Source organism: Eriocheir sinensis, chromosome 52, assembly GCF_024679095.1.
Source record: "Eriocheir sinensis breed Jianghai 21 chromosome 52, ASM2467909v1, whole genome shotgun sequence".
Classification (NCBI taxonomy): Eukaryota; Metazoa; Arthropoda; class Malacostraca; order Decapoda; family Varunidae; genus Eriocheir; species Eriocheir sinensis.
The window spans coordinates 9605925-9628827 of NC_066560.1; the positions used below are offsets into that span (position 1 = coordinate 9605925).

The 22903-nt window shown below is 40.2% G+C and overlaps 4 protein-coding genes across 9 annotated transcripts in view; 2 read left to right on the top strand and 2 right to left on the bottom strand.

Moving 5' to 3' along the window:
* Nucleotides 1–655: 655 nt before the first annotated feature.
* LOC126983039 (protein abrupt-like) lies at nucleotides 656–7589 on the top strand. The gene is made up of 5 exons (XM_050835475.1): nucleotides 656–808; nucleotides 1655–1751; nucleotides 1975–3018; nucleotides 3171–3356; nucleotides 3527–7589. Exons 2-5 carry the CDS (start codon nucleotides 1671–1673, stop codon nucleotides 3839–3841), a joined length of 1626 nt encoding a protein of 541 aa, XP_050691432.1. The 5' UTR covers nucleotides 656–808; nucleotides 1655–1670; the 3' UTR covers nucleotides 3842–7589.
* On the bottom strand, nucleotides 6720–13546 carry LOC126983040 (uncharacterized protein F21D5.5-like). 3 transcript variants are annotated; one of them, XM_050835476.1, is made up of 11 exons: nucleotides 13380–13546; nucleotides 12090–12220; nucleotides 11704–11955; nucleotides 11367–11535; nucleotides 11043–11191; nucleotides 10461–10623; nucleotides 10203–10312; nucleotides 9273–9416; nucleotides 9014–9157; nucleotides 8773–8834; nucleotides 6720–8504 (listed from the first exon to the last, which is right to left on the bottom strand). In XM_050835476.1, the coding sequence occupies exons 1-11, from the start codon at nucleotides 13513–13515 to the stop codon at nucleotides 8381–8383; spliced, it is 1584 nt and encodes a 527-aa protein (XP_050691433.1). In that variant the 5' UTR covers nucleotides 13516–13546; the 3' UTR covers nucleotides 6720–8380. The 3 variants fall into 3 exon arrangements, with proteins under 3 accessions (XP_050691433.1, XP_050691434.1, XP_050691435.1); XM_050835477.1 differs by having other exon boundaries at nucleotides 12090–12233; nucleotides 13380–13538; XM_050835478.1 differs by lacking the exon at nucleotides 13380–13546 and adding an exon at nucleotides 13196–13298 and having other exon boundaries at nucleotides 12090–12233.
* Nucleotides 13547–14346: 800 nt separating this feature from the next.
* Nucleotides 14347–16185, top strand: LOC126983043 (uncharacterized). Its single transcript, XM_050835483.1, has 3 exons — nucleotides 14347–14562; nucleotides 14787–14935; nucleotides 15538–16185. Exons 1-3 carry the CDS (start codon nucleotides 14466–14468, stop codon nucleotides 16144–16146), a joined length of 855 nt encoding a protein of 284 aa, XP_050691440.1. The 5' UTR covers nucleotides 14347–14465; the 3' UTR covers nucleotides 16147–16185.
* Nucleotides 16186–18072: 1887 nt separating this feature from the next.
* LOC126983041 (serine/arginine repetitive matrix protein 2-like) overlaps nucleotides 18073–22903 on the bottom strand; it is a 123564-nt gene continuing 118733 nt past the window's right edge. For 3 of the 4 annotated variants that reach the window (XM_050835479.1, XM_050835482.1, XM_050835480.1), the window contains 2 exons: nucleotides 22080–22194; nucleotides 18073–18618 (listed from right to left, as the gene is read on the bottom strand). In XM_050835479.1, the coding sequence (XP_050691436.1) occupies nucleotides 18585–18618; nucleotides 22080–22194 (149 nt within the window). In that variant the 3' untranslated portion in view covers nucleotides 18073–18584. The remainder of the gene's footprint in view (nucleotides 18619–22079; nucleotides 22195–22903) is intronic. The other variant, XM_050835481.1, reaches the window with a different exon arrangement.

The following is a 22903-nucleotide window of genomic DNA, read 5'->3' on the forward strand; positions in this document are numbered from 1 at the left end:
GTGCAGGACGCAAAAGAGGCAGATGTTCTTTAATTCAAGAGTCGTTGATGCCTGGAATAGCCTTCCCAATGATGTAGTAGAGGCTGTGAGCGTGATATAATTTGAGAAACGTTTAGATAAGTTTTGGTCAAATCGAAGAAAACTTGGTAACCACCCGGGAGCACACCACCTGAGTATTAGTTCTGACAGCGACAATGATCTGGACATAGAGGCCTAGCTTTGGCCCGTGTCCAGTAACTCTGTAAGGTTCCGTAAAGTAATGCAAAACCCCTCACTTGTTGTGCATTAATTCCTACCATTGTATCTTTATAGTTTCATGGTGGTACCTACTCATGTATTAATAGTTGTATACTCACATTCTGCCCTGCCTGGGGGTTGGGATGGCATGTTCCTCCCTTCTCTCCTGTTGTTTACCTGTAACTCTGTAAGGTTCCGTAAAGTAAGGCAAAACCCCTCACTTGTTGTGCATTAATTCCTACCATTGTATCTTTTTAGTTTCATGGTGGTACCTACACATGTATTAATAGTTGTATAATCACATTCTGCCCTGCCTGGGGGTTGGGATGGCATGTTCCTCCCTTCTCCCTTGTTGTTTACCTGCAACAATAAACTCTCAATCAATCAATCAAGTTAAGCATCAGTAATAAGGGAGTCCCCCCTGAAGGTCCGCCACTTCCAGCAGACGCGGGTGTTTGTTGACATCTGGCGCAGGTGTGCGGCGCCACAAAGGACCCTCACACTTCCGGCCCTTCATGCCGCTGCGGCCCCGCGTGGCGTTATAGCTGGCTGGCGGACACCTCTGCGCCAGGTATTTACACTGCAGGCTAGAGGGAGAGTGCTGGCCGTGTGTGTTAGGCTGCAGGCGGGCGGCGAGCAGGGAGCGGCGGAGGGCGGCCAGCGTCCATCTGTCACTCACCTGCCGCAGATGGTGACGCCACGCCATCCCGCCGCCGCCACCCTCGCCACCAGCTGCCCCTGCACGTTAAGCCCGCCGCCAGACCTATCTAGCACTCCTTGGCCAGGTACACAGAGGCGGCACTGGGAGGGAGAGGCCCACTGGCTCTGGTGAACACAGGCTGTTTGTGTGCTGCTGCCTCTTGTTCGTGGGTGGTGAGGCTCCAGTGTCCTTCATTCAAGGCTCCTTTGTGGATTCCAGAGTCTATGAAACGTACTTTTGTGAATTAATGGTGCTTTTTTTCTGTGCTCTGTCATCTCTTTGTGAATATTTGCAACAGGTCCCACTGCATTACTGTATGGAATTTACATTTAGCTAAGATGCCTTGTGCATCATACCTCTTGATGTGACTGGTGTTTTCCCTGATAATACTGAAAGGATTACTCATTTTGGGCATTTAAGCTGCCACTGAGACAGTTAGATGACCAGTGGTGCTTTGTAGTTACACTTCATGGCTTAAGTCCCAAATATTTGCTGAGGTGATGTGCATAAAGTTGGAAAAACCGTACACTCGCCAGTGTCCATGGGGAGTGAATTGCGGGATGCATCACTCCCAAATATTATTGTGGAGCATTCTGTAATATTAATAAGTTGTCTTAGGAGTGAACTCTGTATAACACATAATAAATCTTTGAGTTTATCATAACTTAGCATTCAGTTAATGTAATTTATTTTAAATAATTGAAAATCCTTTTTCAGGTAGAAGAATCCCACCATGGATGATGAATGTCTTTCTCTGACTTGGAACAACCATGGTGCTACCTACAGACAAACCCTCAACAGTTTAAGGAAAGAAGTAGGTCTTAAATAATCATAAGGAATGTTTTAGAAATGGTATCAAGAAACAAGTATGTTTCAGTAATACTGAAAGTTTTTACTGGGAATAAATGTCATTAATTTTATTTGTATGGTACCTAGTATTTTCTCCAGCCATGCAAATGCACAGCAGTGTATGTATAGGATATACATTATATAGGGGCAGAAAAGAAAAAAAAATAATTCCTCTCTCTCTTCTCCAGAACACCCTGACAGATGTTACCCTTGCCTGTGATGGCCAGAAATTCTCTGCACACAAGCTGGTGTTGGTTACCTGCAGTGACTACTTCAGAACTATCCTGGGGGACATACCATGCCAGCACCCTATTGTGTACATGAGGGGTGTCACTGCCCAGGAAATGCAGGCACTGATAGACTTTATGTACACAGGACGGACTAACATACCTCAGAAAGAAGTGCCAACTCTCCTGTCCACAGCAGAAGCATTGCAAATCAAAGGCCTTGGTGTTTTTAATGCCAGTGAGAATCATGATACTGGAAGTCAAGCTCAAAGAGATTATGGTAATGCAAGTAAAAGGAAGAGATGTGAAACTGAAAATCAAGCTCAAAGAGATTATGGCAATGTGAACAAGAGGAAGGGATGTGATCCTCCGTCCTCATTAAATGGTTTATATGAAGACAATAACAGGAGCAGTACTTCAAAAAGTTTGTCAAAAGAAGATCAGTTTCTTGAAAATCTGTACAGTCACCATTATGCTCTTTTATCTTCCCCCAAACAAAGAAAATCTGATGATAGAACACAAGTAAGCATTCCTGACTACATGAGCAGTCATCAGACACCTTCTGGCTTGGAGAGCTCACCTCAGAAAGAATCTTCCTCTTCCAAAAGTGGATCAGATCCCAACCAAAATGTCACCACTTCATTATCTCCAGGAATTCTCAACAACCTTCTCCATCACCGCAAGTCAGACACCTCAAAGTCTTCCCTGATCAGACCATCCTCACCCATGCCCCATTCTCCGCAGGACAGAGTTGCTAGTGAAACAGTTTCATCCCATGCTTCAGATAAAGTGAAAGAGAGTCTAACTGAAAAAGATTCTTGTCAGAGTTCCTCCAGCCAGCCATCACAGCTGAACCCGAGACCTGAGGCCAAAGCAGCTTCCCCCCGTGCATTAAATTATTCCCTTGCTGGCCTTGGGGGCAGTAAAGACAGTTCCAGTGCAGGGTTGCATGGCCATGCTGCTGAAGAGTCCAGCGGGGGTCATGGGGACACTCCTGAAAATTTGGTATGCTTTGATTGTATTGTTAATTCATGACATTTTTTTATAATCTGCATCTTGCCTAATGTTCATAATAAATCAACTGAAAATTTGTTGAAAATAACAAATACACATTCCTAATAAATGTCTGCAGTAAGTATCACCCAATCTTTTTACAGATAAAAACAGAAATCAAAGATGAAGCTCTTGACTTCAGCAACACCACTTTGTCAGAAACTCAACAAGGCGACTCATCCAGCTCAGCCTTGAGTACAAATACCATTGGAGAGGAAACGCGGATGTACTTGGATGCCTTTGCCCGAAGTGCCAACCTTTCCTGGCAGCAGACTGCAGAGGACACCACAGTAAGTCCATTCTGGGTGGCACTCGGTCACAGTGACAGGTCAGGAGTGACATGTTACTGAATTAGAGTAACAAAGTCTAAAACAACATTCCTTGACTATTCTTGGAGAAATTTACATTACATCTATTTGGCTTTACTTACATTCTCATTAACTTGAGTTTGTCCTTGCAGCAAGAATCTCCAGCAGTGGATGGCCGACCGTTTGTGTGTCCAATATGCAGCAAGTGCTTTGCCAAGGCTGCCATACTCAAGCGTCACCACTTGGCTCACTTTCGGCCATACGTGTGTCACCTGTGCCCTCGTTCCTTCACCAGGAGAGAGGTCTTGGCAGAGCACATGCTGGAGCACACCGGGGCTGACCTGCGCATGCCGTGTCCCGTGTGTGGCATGACCATCAAGCGCAAACGTAACCTGCAGGCTCACATCAAAGTCAAGCATCCAGATTATTACCTGGAAAAAAGTGCAAAGAGAGAAGCAATGTGTTGATATGAACTCACCCACTGGTAAGTATGAGGTGTCACTACTCTCTCACTATTAAACATTTTCATCTTTGTATTATATATAAGCTGCCTGAAAGCAATGATGTAAAATTCCTCAAATTGGTCTCTAGTCATGTAATGATTAGACGCTCAACTGATGCTTCCATTACTCAGGTTACTCAACAGCGAGTATTGAATTCTACTTTTAGAATCTTCATAAATATTACCTACAAAAAACATATTTTTTATAATGAAAATATTCTTTATAAACATGTATCAAGCTTCTACTGAAAACTGTTATTAGAAGTAACTGGGGTATAACATAACTTTAATCAGCACATACATATTTTGGAAGTCCCTACTGGAAGCAGCCAAATTATAGTGAATTTTCATTTCACTAGATATAAACTTTGTTTTCATATCATTGCATTGTAGCATTCCTATTGTTGCTTGGTTGTAACAAGCACACTTACTCTATGTAGGTTTAGCATTAATGACGGTGTTAAACTGCATCAACAATTTTCTGCATGCAGAGAACTCAGTCTTGCCATCACTGCTGAAGACCTCTTCCATGGGCAGTGTTCTCAAGGTGTTCAGTTCATCTCTTCCATGATTGTTTTTACCACCTGACAGGCACAAATAATGTTGCATTCAATTTGAAAACATTATTTATTAAAGTTAGCACATGTTTTTTAGAGTAATTGTGAGTTATGATTCATAAGAGTGCAACATATTTTTAAGCAAAGATTTTTTAAATAAATATACTGTATTTCATAATCAGTATTGCATTAGAAGGAGTGCAGTATTTTATCATTTAAGTCCAGAAATTGAAAACGACTGGCATAGTTTGTTGAGTGACAACGTCACTGTCAAAGAAACTTACTACTCACCAGCTGTTTGTCTGTTCATCCGTCCAAAAGGTACAAAGTCATTGAACGTGAACCTAAGGCATGGTGTCATTAGAAACTTTTTAATACTAGATATAGACCTCTGCCAGCATACTTTCATCCTAATCTTTTTTATTTATTCAAATATTGATTGAAGCATGGAATTATGCCAGCTTCTTAACCATGTAAGTAATGTATGGTTCAATATAAGACTGACACAGTTCTTACCCTTAACATGGCCATGCTGTACTCTGTGTTCCACCCTTTGGAGCACCTGGAGGACTAGTGCACACAGGCATCAGCACCATTGCTCTATGTTTGGTACAGCCTCCTGCTGCTTCTTGGGTCTGTGGGAGCTCGCCTGATCTGATCCCTTGTTTGCAACTCTTGTTTACAAATTTAAAGTTGACATCTCCATGCATATAATATATAGTTTTGGAGTTGTATTTACAGATTACAACTTTTAATGTTAAAGGGGTGTTTAAATTGCACTTGGTACTTTTTTTGTGTGTACTTAAAAACTAAGGTGAGTCCCAAGAGGGCCATATACCCTCCATATCCTGAAGCACCAGCACCGTGTGCTAGACTTTATGAACTTTGCCATACATAGCGAAGGTGTTGCCAAGGTCTCATGCACATCCCTGTGAATAGCTTTCCAGAAACAGTAATTAGCTACATGGCCAGCATGAAGTTTCCTTGAATAGAAGTTACTTTGTGAACTGGCCTTTAATACCAATGTTTGGTACTTAATCATAATTTCTGATGAAAGACAATGCAGTTTTTTTCCTCATTCAAATATCAGTTGTAAGCTATAATGTGACGGACTTTTAAGATGTATATGTTAGATTATATTTTTATGGAATGTAAGTTGTTCAGGGGTGAGTGAATTCTAAATATTATTAACAGGGTGGCAGTAACACTTGGTTCATATATCCTTGTAAGCCATTCAGTGAAAAATTCACGATTCTTACTTTTTTTATGCCGTGTATGTAAGGTCTTGCATCTCGTATTGTACATTTTTAGAACACTTTTTGAACCCACAGATTTGTTTAAGCAGTGTTGTGAAGAATGTGACTGCTTGCAATTCTACTTCAAAGTACAATAGTTTATCTACCTAGGTGGCTGTTGTGCACCCAAACCTTACTATTTGTGGGCTTTAGCTACCCATTTAAGATTATTTATCATATACTTCTCATTTTATGCTGACTGTTCCCTTAACTTGGCTTTTTATGTATTTATTTAAACACCTTTCTTCTTCCCTAGTTATTGTCTAGTTTTTAAGTTTGAATGTATCTTCCTATGATGTGGATCTCAAGTTTACACGCTCACACGCACAGACACACTCTCTCTCTCTCTTCAGCAGTTCCTATTAGTCAGGTTTATGTTTGTCTACCTCCCATAACCATTTTTTTCTCATGTTTTGTACAAGATTGCAAGGATGAGTGTATGGCAGATGTGTTACCTGGAGACTCTTGAAAGGGATTTTGGACCTCTGTCAGTTAATAACTGATCTCATTTTTACCAGCAACAAACACACCCTTTATGACTTTTTGAGGTCTTTCTTTTCTTGATGTGCTGCCTAAAAATATGCCACTTACCATCAGTACAGTTATGTTATAATGAAACAACAGGCAGCTTCTCGTAAGGGAATGATGAGATATTGAAGAGCTTCAATTTTCTTAACCCGTCTGCTGCGATTGGCACGGATTTGGCCTTCACTGGTAGCCTGGTAACACATAGTCGCAGATAGTTCTCTGCCTCTGTGGTGGATAGTGGAGTGTTTCCCATATGGTATTGGTATGCTGGATTTCTCCTCCCAAGGTGCATGACTTTATATTTTTATCGGCATTCATTTTCTTGTTGTTGTTGTTCTCTTCAAGTTGTTTTCTTGGCTTACCCATCCATTGTAGACATGACATTGTATAATAACATTTGTTAGCCTTGATGAACCTTACAACATGGCGTTATAAACAAAGTCGGCTTTTATTTATTTATTTATTTATTTTTTTACGTCTTGGCCTGTGGTGCCAGTAGGTCTTCATAGTAGGGCCTGATGGTCGGCCCCAGTCCGTTGTGGTGCGGGCAAGTGTTTATAGTGGCGCCATCTTTACTTTTCAGCATTTTCCATTTTAGACCCCTAGTTGCATAATATAAATCGTTGGGAGTGTGTTGGAGGGTCATGCGGTGCCGATCTAGCACAGTTTTTGTGCTATTAACACTTGTTCTTCATTGAGCTGTAGCAGCCATTTTTTGTTCCATTCCTTTAGCTTGGTGATGTCTTCTTGTAGGAAATCCACAGTCAAGGGCTTAATGGTGTAATCGAGCCAGTCATGAAATACTACATATGGTCTCATTCAGCTCAAGTGCATGACATTGCTTGTACATATGCAAGAGGAAACATATTTACTTACTTTGAGTCACCTGTGCCACTATTTGGACTGTATGAAGTTGTAGGGTATCAGTGAAGTAACCAAACATCATATTAAGAAAAGTATCTACAAAAAGGCTCAGGTGAGGTCTAAGTTGCATATTCTTTAAATGTCAAATTCCTCTCTATGGAAAGTGGCTTGATTACCAGAAATCATTATACTTTTTGAAGTGTCTCTATAGAACAACCCTTAGTAGAGGGGCCAAGTGGATGTCCAAAGAGTTTGTGACTGAAGCAAGTGAATAGATCCCACCTTTAATTGTTTTGAATGGGACAAGCCCAGGTATGGAGGCGTACCTGAGAGAACCCTTGGGGATGTCTGTTGTGAATAGGAAACAGTCATCCCCATACCACATGATCCCAACAGTGGTTTCTTTCTGCATGTTTTCTTAGGCTGTTACCTTCCTTTAATGCATGTATCAACACAGAGGTATGTAAAATATTTTCACATTTATTCTTTCATCAGTAACATGTCAGAAACCTCAACGTTGCACCTTGTAGTAAAAGCCAAGGAACTAGCTAATCTTTCTTGTGACTAGTTGCAATATTCACCTTTCAACTTGCAATGCCTGGAATGTGATACTTCAGATAGGAAGGTTTGGGTGTTGGATATCTTGGGCTGAGTTTTGTATTTTAAAGTGTGAAGTGTCTTATTTTTAGTTATTGCTCAACATTCTTTTATTTATAACATTTTGTATGGGCAACTGTTCATCTCAAGAGGTGAGGTGGACAGAGTAAAAGCAGCCTCACCAGGACGAGGGTGTGGCTGTGGGTGTGGGCGGCCGGTGTGGCCCCTCAACACGTGATCTCATAAGTTCATCTGTTAATGTTAGAGTCGGTGGAGCATTTCCAGTTAAATATTTATCATAAGACTTTTAAGAAAGACCATTCACACTGTTTAATGCTCCACTGGGTAACCCTTAGGTGTTGTATGTATTGCTCAATAATGGCATAGATTAAAAGACTATTTTCATATTTGTAACTTATTGAATAATCTCAGATTTGTAAAAAATGTATACATAATGAAAACAATAAAAAAGGCACAAAATGCTGCAGTGGTAGCAAGAATATAAATGATTTTTCACTCACTCCAATCTTCTAAAATGTTGAAATAAATTAATTATTTTTCATTTAGCATGCAATGACATTCACACAGTATATACAAAATAAAAGATAATTACATCACTCCACTGCAACCACAACAAAGTCACCTGATCAAGCCACACGAATCTTATTTTTCCAGCAAAAACATTCTGTACAATTTCTCATCCTTGTTTTTCTTGAATTCTGGGATGAAGTTTACCTTCACAATGTCAGAAAACCCTTCCTCCAGACTTGGTTCCACATACTTTGACCTGAAAATAGTTTTATTAAAATAAAATAAACTGAAAACCCAAAATCAAATAATAATATAGATGTCAGCCTGTTCATGGAGCAACACGACACAGTGAATAAACAAAGCCTCTGGCACGTTACTCTAGCAGAGACAGGACGTGACAGAAACAGGTTTCTGTGCCAACAATTCTCTAAACTTTTAAATATACTTTTCTTGTTGAATTTCTCAGTATCTATGCTGGTGGACATGACAGAGGAGCACAAATAAAACTGCTTTACAAAACTTACTTGTACATATTGAAGATCATTTCACCAACTTTAGTGTGGTCTTCCCCTTTAAATTCTCGATACTGGAATAGAAAAAAATTCAAACGCTAAAAAGAGATAAATTTTGTGGTTTAACATATAGTAAAGCTAGTACTGAAAATAAACAACCCTTAAAGTAGAAACTCCAGTTTATATAAATTAAATTGTATCAGAAAACTACTACTATATTTTTTAAAGAAAGCAGCCGTACATTAACACAAACCTTGTTGTTGTGGCGAGCGTGATCCTTGGAGACGTTGAGGATGAAGCACCTGACCGAGGCGCCGAGCTTCTTGGCCACCTCTATGTAGCGCTGGCGAGACTCCTTGTCAGGGTGGGTGTTGTCCACCACCACATGCTTCCCCTCCTGCCAAGTACATCTAGTTGTCATTCCAATCCACAGATTTTCTATTCTGCTTCCCAATTCACTTACACTTTACTGAAGTGAGAACACTACAATCAAGTTTTTACCAATAGCTCACCTTCAAAGACTTCTCCATGAGTGCTAAACACTTCTGCCATGAGCCAATAGTGTCTCGGTTGGCGGTGACGTAGCCGAGGGGTTCCAGGTGTGAGGAGCAGAAGAAGCTTTTGCCTGACCCAGGAAACCCAACCATCATTACCACCTGAAATAAGCCATCACTCATCAGTGTGTTGCCATTCCTCACTACATGGTTGAAAAAGTGAAAGCTACTCAAGAAGAAACAACAATCCTTAAATCACTACGGGTCACCCAACCAGATGTCTTGTCATGTACTATTCACAAAAAACTTCAGACCTAATATTGTAAAGTAATTCAATAAAACTGTGACTAATAACAGCTGATTAACGATTCCTGTAAATGGAAGCCAACATTTTATCCCATTTTGCATGTCAGTCTTCAGTTTTAATCCTTCACTTTAATGAATCCTCAAATGATAAGACAAATAATGATTCTTACTTCAAGAGGAGTGGAAGCCAAGAAATTTCGGATTTTGTGAAGAAAGGCAACAATATGAAGATGAAGCACTCTATCCCACTGAAATCTATATATTCTAATAGAGCAGTCTATATATACATTGTTTAGTAATAACTTACTGTTTTTATCTTCTTTTTTTCAATTACTTATTTTCAATGTAATCAGATAACTAGAGATAGGTTTTGTCATTTCCATAATCTTATCCTCTATATCAAATCAGCCAGATGGTAGGACTACAGTAACTGGCTTCTTCTCACAATAAACTACAAAGCTTTCTAGTTCACCAATATGATTTGCCAGCTTTGGTAACCTCAATGTCCAAATGGCTGCACTAACTCAGCATAATTTCAGGTCTATGGTCTTAATACTTCCAAAGAATAAAACTTTTGTACTTATGTATGTCGAAAACCCTCAAAACACAGCAATGAAAATATACAGACAACACTTTACTCACTTCAAGTTTGTGTTTAGGCACCAGAGTGTCTGAAGGCTCATAGAGTGGCAGTGAGGCATCAACTTGGTGAGGATCAAAGTCTGGCATGTTGAAGTCCTGGATTTTTGCATCTGCAAGTGATAACAACAAATCAATGATCTATTTGACTATTTCAGATTCGAAAACAATTAAATTATCTTGTGCTTCACAGAATAAGTAAAATATGATCAGTTTTCTGTTACAAAGGCCATTTTTTATTCAGTAGAAATGTATACTCACCCAAGAAATGTTCCTCTGGTGTAAAAAACTTGACCCCAACATTGAGAGCAAAGAGGCGATCAGAAAAGGAGAAATCTTTCTTCTTCTTGCCCACAGCCGGCCTGCCAGCAGCGTCCCCAATGTACATGCTCTCAGCCAAGTCTATCTCCACGCCTCCATTAGCCTGTTGGGCAGGGAATCCACTCACTTCCATTTGATAAAGAAAATGTAGTCATATAATATTCAAAGTTATAAATCAATCAATCAATGGGGGCACACAGCAGGGATCTGTTGCCTCACCCAGATCACTTCCTCTTTTGACTTCACAGGGATAAGACATTACCAAAGGCATCAATTCATCACTATTTACCTAATGTCCTGTGTCACTACAATAAAGTAAAAAAGATTGCACAAGTGACTTGAAGAACTGAATATTTGTCTTTCTGCACTTATATCAACAATGCCAAATACTTGTGTTGAGTGTATCCATAACACTGTGGGCCAAACCAGTCACCCAGAAAACTTCCATCCTGACAGCCATATTATATTTAGACTGACAATCATTTATATTACTACCAACTTGCATAGTTTAATTTTACCTACTTCCTTCTGCAGAAATTCCCACATGCCTAGTGCAGGTTTCCGGTATGGACCCTTTCCAGTGGACACAAAAACTTGAATGGGAACTCCTAACATGCCAATGATGGCACTTATCTTCTTCTGAACTCCTTCCACCGTGTGTTTCCCACTGGCTGTAAACGTTACAAACTCATTAATTTTCCAGAGGACTTATATAGCGGAGATGCTATAAAGCAGATAAGTTTTAATCAAAGTTTACTGCATTGTTTCACGCACAATGTGCACACAAAAACAATCAGGGAATTTAATGATACCACAAATTATCAAAAGAAAAAATATTTTTCTTACCAATTCCTGCCTGATTGGTGAAGATAATTATTTTATAACCAGACGCATGGAGCTTCTTGAGTTTGCCAGGTATTTCACTGAACAAAATCTTCCAATCATTATAATCAGTAGGGAATACCTTTCCTGACTTGGTGGTGATCAAGGTGCCATCCATGTCATAGCCGGCAATCTGTGAGGGAGGGATTCACACACAGGAAGGCACATGAAACATCAGTCAATCCTCTTTCTTGTAATGTATGGCAAGAATTTACTTTTAGGTACATGAAACACTTAGCCAGTCACCCACCCTAACAATATTTCATTATTTTGTATGAACTGAAAAAAATGTAAACCTTACCTTTTCACTTCCCTTGAGATTTTTCTGATAAACTAACAAATCCCCATCGCTGGACTTTTCCCATCCATCACCTTCATTCGTTCCTGTAGTTTTGACTCTTTTAGGACTAGGGAGGTAGTCTGTGATGGTCCTCTTGGTGTTCCCTCGTGGCATGGTTGTTGGGTCTTGTTCTGAGGGTTTGGTGTCAGGATCACCGTTGCTGCTTGGAGGTGGTTCAAACTCTACCCTGTGCTGATACTCTCCTGAAACTATCTGGTCAAAGTAAAAATGTTGCAGTCATATACTTGCTGTTACTAAATTATCACATTAGTTGTTTATGGAAAGAAATCCTATGACAACTAATAAAGAGGGCTAGATATTAGAATCACTGACAAATTTTCACTTACTTCAATAATGTCGTTATGCTTCAGTTTGGCTGATGAACCATAGCTGAGGCACTGACCATTGACCACACTGCTGTTAGGGCCAAGCTGTCGTGCAGTGATGGTGAAGGAGGAATAATCTGCTAACAGCTCAACTGAAAGGAAGAACTACAATACAATATTTGCTTGTGGAAGTTGAGGGTAAATATTGGTATTATTAATGTGCACTTCTGTTGTCATATGTAACCTACTAATCTTCAAACCTCTCATCCGAATAGGAAAGAGTGTCGAGATCAAAATATCTGTGAAAATAGCCATGGAGACGAGACATCAGTGCGTTAATAAAAACAATCTTAACCAAGCTGAATCCATTAAAGAAAAAATTGGTAAATCTTAGGAATAGCGGCTCCTAGAGGGTGCGCATTTAGGGCATGGTGTGGTGGTAATTACAACATTTCTAGCACGTACGACAGGGTTTTGATAAGCGGACAGGTGTGTTCTTGTCGCAAGGGGTGTATTTTTCACGCTGGCCTCATGATTTCTTCCAAGTCGATGGGTGATGAGACTGCGAACTCCGGGGTGAAGAAAGTGAAGAGCCCGGGCGGAAAATACACCTCTTGTGACATAAACACGCCTGTCCGCTTGTTAGAACCCTGTCGTACTTGCTAGAAATGTTGTAATTACCACCACACCGTGCCCTAAACGAGCACCCGCTAGGAGCCGCTATTCCAAAGATTTACCAAAAGATTAACTCCATCTGACAAACTAAAGAGAAGTGACACATAAAGTTGTACTGAACGATTGTCCTTTATGAATTCAGTCAAACTTTTAAATTGGAGCAAAAGAAAAGTACAAAATAAAATGGTAAAACACTATCCCCTCTCCTCTCCTCTGTCCCCTCTCCTCCCCTCTCGTCCCTTGTAAGTGATGTAATTCTTGAGTCTAACCCAAAGTAGTGAACTGTCAATCCCCCTGCGTGAGATGGGTGTACTTCTGGAGCAATACCAGTAAGACACTCATAACCGAAGCAATGCCAGCAAGATACTCGTTAACCGAAGCAATGTCAGCAAGACACTCGTTAACCGAAGCAATACCAGCAAGACACTCGCAACCTCTCGCCTCCCACTCACCCTGCCGGCCTTAGCACCAAACAAGAGTGGGGAGAAGCTATATATATTCCCCGAGCACTCGAAGCATGAATCATAAGTGGTGTAATGCAGCCAGCAGGTCCACACAGGTACCTCTTATCTCCCAGTGGTGCAATCAGCAACAGACACGCCCCCTTTTCCTCCTCTTCCCGCCATTGCCGCTCACCTTGGGACTTTGAACACCGCTTGGACTTAATTCTCGTCTCCCTGGACCGGCCGATGACTCTTGGGGCGTCGTGTGGCAGTAGTAATGGAGGGTGTAAGTTGCTAAGACAGGCCAGCCAGCACCTCGACGCCGCCATGCTGCTTTATTTACAAACAGTTGAGTGTGTTCGTCTCGTCCTTTATTTCGGCCCCCATTTTTAAGTTTATTCACTCCTTGCCGTTATTTCACTCCCTATATTGATGTTTTACTCGCTCTTTGCACGTTATTTCGTCCCCTATTTATCTATACCTACTCGCTCCTTCGATATTTTTATTTTATTTTATTTATAAGTTTTATTTATATCGCCGAAGTTTTATTCATCTCACCGAAGTTTTATTTATCTCACTGAAGTTTTATCTTATTCATCTCACCAAAGTCTTATTCATCTCACCAAAGTCTTACTCATCTCACCAAAGTCTTACTCATCTCACCAAGGTTTTATTCATCTCACCAAAGTTATATTCATCTCACCAAAGTTTTATTCATCTCACCAAAGTTATATTCATCTCACCAAAGTTTTATTCATCTCACCAAAGTTTTATTCATCTCACCAAAGTTATATTCATCTCACCAAAGTTTTATTCATCTCACCAAAGTCTTATTCATCTCACCAAAGTTTTATTCATCTCACCAAAGTTATATTCATCTCACCAAAGTTTTATTCATCTCACCAAAGTTTTATTCATCTCACCAAAGTTTTATTCATCTCACCAAAGTTTTATTCATCTCACCAAAGTCTTATTCATCTCACCAAAGTCTTATTCATCTCACCAAAGTCTTATTCATCTCACCAAAGTCTTATTCATCTCACCAAAGTTATTCATCTCACCAAAGTCTTATTCATCTCACCAAAATCTTACTCATCTCACCAAAGTCTTATTCATCTCACCAAAGTTATTCATCTCACCTGGGAGAAATCTCAATCCACCTGTGACATCAAGATCAAGAGCTGCCACCACACAAACACGTCTGTCTGCTGCCATGCCCTCATCTTTCCCGTTCAGTTTCCGTTTCATGTTTTAATGTGACATCTGCAGCAAGAGGACCATGAGCTCTGAGGCAGCCCAACCCTGCCGTCTAATCTTCTTCACGCCACAGTCGACCCATAATTCATCCCAGCCACAAGCTAGGAAGCCTCACTCTGGTAATTCTATGTATTTTCTTAAGTTTCATGATGACAAACACAAACTACTATAAAAAAGTATTATGTATTTAGTACCCTAGATCTGAACGACACATACCGTACATTTCTACACGAAACTAATATACATAGTCATATTTACTTTCATGATTATATTTGAGTTGGTACTTCAATGCATTATCAAATTTTGGTATCGGATTTCATTCTAATGTCTGAATTTGTTTCAGGTCGAGGCGGCAGGAGGACTGAGATCTGGACCTTTGAGGCAACGGAAATGCTGATCCAGTTGGCGAAAACGTCGGCTGGAAAGCTCAATGACAGGAAGACCAAGAAAAGCGTCATATGGCGTGAGGTCACAGAGAAATTGCAACGTCTTGTAAGTAGTCACAAACACTGTACATGCATTGCTATATCCTCAACATCTTTGTGTGTGTGTAGCCAGGGATTTTTTTTCCTATTCCATATGTCCATCAAGTAAAAGCATAATTCTCTGGGTACACACACACACACACACACACACACACATACATACATACATACATACATACATACATACAGTCAAGTTTGACTGGATGAACTGGGCACACCGTCGGCCCCAAGCCGGCTTCACTTGGAGGGCCTTGGCGAGCAGTCTAGTATGTAGGTCTGTGGTTGGCATGCCTAGGATAGTCCTGGTCTTTTGTAATGTCATTATGGTTACTGTTTATGGTATTGACATTAGTTGTCCCTATCAGTAGACTGGTTTAATTCATCATTGTCCTCACACCATAGAATACTGCATTATGCACTAGTGTGTGTTTTGCATAACATCACAACTTTCATTGATGTCACTTGTAATGTTTGATCTGTTTAGGCTTGCAGTGTACATAAGCATGTGTACGTTATAGTTTTCTATAATAATTAGATACTACAAGTGTGTGTGTGTGTGTGTGTGTGTGATCATAGCATAATAAAACAAATTGCCTTTTATCCCCACAGTTGCCTGGGGTGTCACAGCAGCAGGTGGAAACCAAGTGGAGGCAGCTGAAGGCACAATATCGGATCTATGAGAACAACAAGACCAAAAATGACAGTGGAAGGAGGGTTGAGCCAAAACATTATGACCTCATGTCGTCCTTCCTGAAAAATTGGCCTTTGTCAGAGCCTTCAATTTACATATTGGAAGGCAGCTCCAGCAGCCTCGAGAGTGTGTCACCTCTAGAGTCACCGACAGACAGCGAGCCTCACACAGATGATGACCCTCTTGCAGCTTCTCTGTCACCACCACCTGCATGTCCAGTTGATATCACCACCACCTCACAGGCCTCTCCTTGCCCATCCCCTCCACCAGCAAAAACAAGGAGAAAAATGAGGCCTGCCAATGAAAGTGTGAAAATCTATAAGGTCTTGCAAGAAATTAAGGTCCAGCAGGCATTGTCGGCTTCCAGGATTGAAGAGCTGCATACGAAGCAACTCCAACTGTTGAGCAGCTTAATCGATCGTGATGCGGCAAGACACAAAATGGAAATGGCCATAAAGGAGGAGCAGTTGACCATCCTACGGCTACGGCGCCAGGAAATGGAAAACAGGATTTCAACTTCAAAGTGAACATGAAAGATTTCTTCTCTATTAAAAGTGTAAGTTTGATTCAAAGCTATACTTCAACCATTCCTACCCCTTATTTTTTGTTTTCTTTTTTTCTTTTTCCCCATTATGGGAAATGTATACAGCATTGCCAGCTAAAGGAGATGGAAAATGATATTGAAGTGTATGAGGATGGTCTGTATGTCAAGAATCTATACTTGAGGCTCTTTAAGTAAAATATGGTGGACAACATCACTTTATTTATAAAACATGTCTTCATCTGACAAGACCCCTTGTAAAATGAAATGATAGGGTGAGGGACTATATATATCGGAGAGGTGCAAGTAATGGGGCAGCACTTGAACTAGCAAGGAGGGAGTGTTTGGACTGGGAGTATTTACAGCCTCCTAACAATATCCATTCGTTTCAACACGCCCTCTTGCTGCTGCATCTCGGGTGAATCTGCAGGTTCCCAGTCATTACTGTTCTCATTTAGGTCAGGCATGCCTTCCCCTTCCAGAAAGTACAGGTCTTCTGGGTAACACAACTGAATATTGTAAAGGACACAGCATGCCTTCACAATTCTGGGGATCCTTTTGATGTCAGCATCCACATACTTAAGGTGTCTGAATCTCCCCTTCAGTAACCCAAAGGCATTCTCAGTTGTCACCCTGGCTGAGGAGAGTTTCTTGTCAAACCTCAGCTGGGCTTCTGACAAACCCCCTTGTTCTTTAATGGGGTCATTAAATGTTTGTGTATGCCGAATGCTGAATCCCCAACATGATGGTAGTTTTGTGAAGGAAAGTGCCTTGCGTTGCACTCCTGCATCTTACTGAGCAATTAATATGACCTGAACACTCAGCTGTCATGTGCTGACCCTGGAAAACCAGTCTGAATGAATCATCTCACCAAAATTATACTAATCTCACAAGTTTTATTTATCTCACCAAAGCTTTATTCATCTCACAAAAGCTTTATTCATCTCACCAAAGCTTTATTCATCTCACCAGTTTTATTAATTTCACCAAAGCTTTATTTATCTCACCAGTTTTATTTATCTCACCAAAGCTTTATTCATCTCACCAAAGCTTTATTCATCTAAACAAAGCTTTATTTATCTCACCAAAGTTTTATTTATCTCACCAAAGTTTTATATATCTCGCCAAAGTTTTATTTATCACCGAAGTTTTATTTATCTCACCAATTTTATTTATCTTACCGAAGCTTCATTTACCTCACCAAAGTTTTATTTATTTCACCAAAAGAGGCCCAAGACTGCCCACATGCTGTCCTGCAGACCTCCTATCAACCCAAACTCTTGACTTTCTTGAAAAGAGAATCAAAGATGAGCTCCGGGAGGCAGCATGAGCCAAGCAAGATGGCACCACTATTAACACTTGCTTGAGCCACAACGGGCTGGAGCCACCAGACCCCACCAAGAAACCCTACCAGCGCCATTGGCCAAATATAAAAAAATTAATAAATAAAAAAATAAATAAGTAAATAATGCAGCCATGGCCAAGGCTACTGATGTATTGCATAACTACACCACAGTCTAAATCTGAAGTAAGATTCCTTGGCTGGCACCACTGGGATAATATGTTGTTCATGGAGACACTTGGGATGAGGGGGGCTTCGTGGTGCAGTGGTTAGCACACTCGGCTCACAACTGAGAGAGCCCGGGTTCGATTCCTGGGCGGAGTGGAAAAATTTGGGCGACTTTTTCGATACCCTACCCCCCTGTCCAACCAGCAGTGAATGAGTACCAGGTATTAATTGGGGGTTGTGTCCCGTCTCCTGGGATCTGTTCCCTTCTCCTGTAATTCCTTCCCCTCCTGTCTCTCTCTGGCATATGACCACAGATATTGCGCCGACTAAACAAAATTTTCCAACTTTCCACTTGGGATGAGGCAATGGCCGGAGTTCAAGGAAATTAAATTAGACACCATGCACACTGCATAAATTGTTTATTAATTGATGTTAGTGTTTAGTGTATGTAAGGTATGGTTATTTTGGGTAGCTTGGTGAACCACTACATTCACTCTTTTGAATAACACTCTATGAAACCACTAGTAAATATTCAAAATATATATACACATTTCACAGGTACAACCACAAATATCTTTTTCTATGTATGTATATAGCTATGTACAGAAACACTTCATGTGTACAAAACTAGAAAGTGTTCTAGAAAAGAATTGCATTAAAAAAAAAAAAAAAAAGTTTTCAAAATGTTTGAAAACTCTGACAGACATTACAAGCCTTATATAGACGTACAATAGTATTTAAAAATATATATATAATATATTCTTTAATTACAAGTGACCAGATTAGATACAAAGAGTAGTATACTGAAATACATTATGATACAGACAGTAGTATAGGTTTACAGATATGATACACGGCCTGAGCCTAGCACAACATGACTTGAAGAAGCGGCAGCCTTCCTGTGCTCCCTGCCGTTACGCCCGCGGCTCACTCTCTCCTACTGTTGTTCTGCAAAGAGGTGGACAACACATTACATGTTGGCACTACTATGATGAAGGGATGAAGCTGCTTTTTACTGATATAAGAAAAACAGGAAAATGAGAAATTACATTTTAGTACACCAAACTGGTGGAATAATGGGGATTTTCACTAATTCAATTATAAATCAACTTCAAGCTTGCTTCAAAGTTGTGGGTGTTTTACCAGTAGGCCTACACAGTAGACAACAGCACTATCAATATGCAAACTTCTGACCATTCTCTGCCCAACACAGTGCTCTGTACTCTTATCATTATTATCACACAGGGTTATAGGGGCGGCTTTGTTAACATTGTGTAATTATTGAATACATTTCCCTCTCTGGTAGTAAACATTTGCAATCTGTTGTAAGGCAATATAGCAGGTTATCAGCATCAAGGTTCACCACTCCTGAGCATGCACTGCCAGCACCACCACCCACCAGCCATAGCATGCAAGTGTAAAGCCAGGAAATTTAGGACTGTCATATGTAATAGCTAAACCATGTATGTGATTTTTAACATCCATCCATTGAGGATCAATGTTAGGGTCACATACATTGTTTAGCTATCACATATAACAGGCCTGAATTTCCTGACTTTACACAAGGATTAGTCTCCTTACCAATAATCCAGTCCTGTCACTGTCACCATAATGCTTAACAGTGCTGTACAAGAATCCAAGGGAATTTAGAATATTATTGGTCTTCTATTAGGTCACCATTGCCAGATTGTCGTACTCAGAGCATAGTATTTACCGGTTTCTGACGCCTAACTATTGCCAAGACACATCAGAAATTAACTATTTTAACGATAATTATAAGTGAATCTCCTTATTGGGGTCCACAAGACAGTTTTTGGGTCGGAAGTTGGTAAATATAAGAGGCTGAGTAAGACAATCTGGCAACTTTGTATTAGGTAAGAAACTGCATTGCTAAGTTTACTGATTATCTTAGCTTTGTATTGAAACTACTATGAAATGGCATGATGTAAAACCATATGATTATTTTTGTAAGCTGATGAACCACAGATCATTGCCATACAGCATTTCTGCACAAACACTTCCACCATGCGGTGATGGAGTTTGTGGCCCACCCCTCCAGGAGCAAGGACTCTCATGACATGCCAGGTCTGAGGAGTGTGTGTGTGGACCTGCTAATTTACCTGTACTTCCTGACATGTGTTATACTGATGACCTTATAAAACACTCCTTCCTAAATATCAGAGGCCAATCATGTTGATAATGTTCAAAGATATGTATGAATAATGCCTGAGACAGTGTTTACAAGCTTTCAAAATGGCAGTGATGTTAATACTGTAAAACCAGGTGCATGCAAAGCAGTGTGACAGTGGAGCAGGTAGTGGTGGTGGTGGTGCGAGAGGTGCAAGGGAGCTCAGAGGTGAAGGAACTTGGGATGATTCACTTTCACTTCTTTCATGTGCACATACAAGATAGCACTGGCTTTGAATCCACATAGCTCTGTAACTACATCATTTTGGGGCTATATGAGAGATGAATTACCATATTTGTATAACAGTACTAATCTGAATATAAAAAAAACTAATTGTCTTCCTCAGCATACTACTGACTGCATCCTTTTCTTTCTAGTCTACCCGCACTCTTCTCACTTCCCACTCTCTTCATGTAATCATTCCTTAACATTCTCTTTAAATGCAGAGTCCACCTCAGTCTTCTCTTTCTCATCCCATCATTGATATATCAAAGCCTCAACCTCTTCACTTAGTCGTCCTTTGCAATCATTCCCACTACATTTATACTTCATAAACACACCTTACATCTACCTAACCTCCTACATCTCTCTACACCTCACCTGCTAACACCACCTAACATTCACTGCCCACATGTCAATCGTGTCCTGATAAGCTACTCACAATACTGGAACGTTTTATCCACTCAGTATTGTGGCCTATCATCTTAAAAGTTTACACAATTGTTAACTACATGGGTACTCTGAGTTATGTATATGTAGTATGTTATTCCTTTACAACTATTTGGTTAACATTACTGTTGGTAAAGAGCCTATTTTCATCCATCCCTTAATCATATTTTTACCCATAAAAGTTCTTGCACTAAGCAGTGAAGACCAGCAAGATTCCTGATCTATGAAATCACTTGAAGTCAGAGAAAGAAAATTGTTGATTGATAAATGATGAATAAATAAATAAATACATAAATAAGCAAATATATGACAACAATAAAAACAATAATAATCATAATGACAAAAAGAATAATAAACTTGCCTACCACCTAATCTGTAAGTACAAACTACATGACTCCCCCAATAAGGTGACACACTGCACACAGTGGGATGAATGACAACAAAATAAAAGTTATCATTATATACAGTAATGACTCTGGAGGAAATACCACATTTATGCATGGATTGTATGTGATACAGAGATGTGTTGCAGTGGATTCCAGAGCTCAATCAAGATATTTGGTACATTAGAAAATACTAATGGTATAATGATGTGGTTGGGGGATGTTTCTGCCCTGTGAGTTGTTCTATAGATGACTGACACTGCTGATGAGCTGGAAAATATTTATCCTTTCATCTTCTTCAGTAGTTCTTCAGGATAACAAAAAATAAATGAAATGAACCATAAGTTGTGATATTTTTGGTATAAAATTTCAATATGAAAACTTTGCATATCAACCAACACACCTACTGACTGGCCAATAAACTAACATGAAGGAAGTTGGAGTGGTGCAGAGGTTGTGAGTAAACATGCACAGTGAGGAGCAAGAGTTTCCTGAGTGCTCAAAGCTGAGGTCAGGTTACCATGAACACTGCAGACTTGAAACACTTCATGCAGACTGAACAGTGCTCGCTGCACCTTTTCTTTCTTTCACTTGTAACAATAATCAAACAGTTTACAAGTTCTGGAATTACCAACAGGTACATAAGTGGCCTGTAAGTATGACCACTTAATTCCTAAATTAATGGTAAGATGCCAAGTAAGTAGAGTATGCATGCATGCATCTAGCAGGTGAGTGGTTTGTTATTGTTAATGCTGTAAGCACAGCCACCTGCATGCATACACACACACACACACACACACTCGTGCTATACTGGTGTACACTGACATGCTTGGTGGGGCCCAACAGCTGTAATATGCTTATTATGTATCATGACCACTAAAAAATGGGATTTCACCCATGCACCTCATAATTATATTTTGCTGCAACTAAGCACACACATTATGGTTTGCAATTTATGACTTTTAACCACAAATTTAAGTTATTACAGTCTCTACATTACACCAAAGTGTACACAAGCATATTAAGCAGAAGTGCTCACAAAGCTGCCAGCAAGCACAGCACTGCCGAGTGACGGCAGGTGAATGTGTGTTATCGCACTTCCAGGCCAGGCAGACACCAGTTTGTGCACAGTGCAGGGTCTTGCCACTGCCTTAGGGTGCTGCACTCACACGTCACCAAATGATATGGTCTTCTGGAGGGGCCTGATGGAGGGAGGGCCTGAGGTGGGCTTGAGGATGCCTGCGGGAGGACACTCTGGAGCCTCATTCTCTTTGATGCTCTCACCTTGGTGGGAAACGTGGTGGTGGTCACGGCAGCTCTCATGGAGAGTGTAACTTAACACTACGAAATTTGTGTTTGTGGCAAAAGGAAATCAAGCTTCACTACCTCTTCAACTTACATCAAACTCTTTAAATAAGATTTTATAAAGAAAATATTTGAGTCTTATCAATCCTCTAAATCAAACAACATAACACTAAATAAAATCAGTCAGAGGGTGAGTTTAAAAGTATTATACCTGTTTGTGAATGGAGTATTTCAAAAAGCCTTCGACCTTGCTAACATAACTCACTAAAATAAAGCACATTCTATGCTACTCACTTGAGTGTCCACATGAATATTGCTTTTCCAATGTTATATTCTATGGTCATTTCATCGTTATCCCAAAACATGAATTTCTGTGTTGTGACAAGCAGTCTGTCGCCTAAAACGGAGTTAATCACTGATGCGTCAACCTTGTGTTTCCAGTTAACGGCGGGTCATTCTCTCTCAACTGCTCCAACTACTTTGTTCTTGCACACTGTCTACCACAAGACTGCCTCTCATTCTTTCCATGTGACAAAACAGATTTAGGGTGGTCTGGCTGAACAACTTTAATACACAACTTTATTTTTTTCATTTTTACTGGTCATGCAAACCCCTCTGTATATTTCAGTTTTATCTTCAATTATGTTTGTCATGAGAACCTCCAGTAACTCACCTCCAGACCATCAGC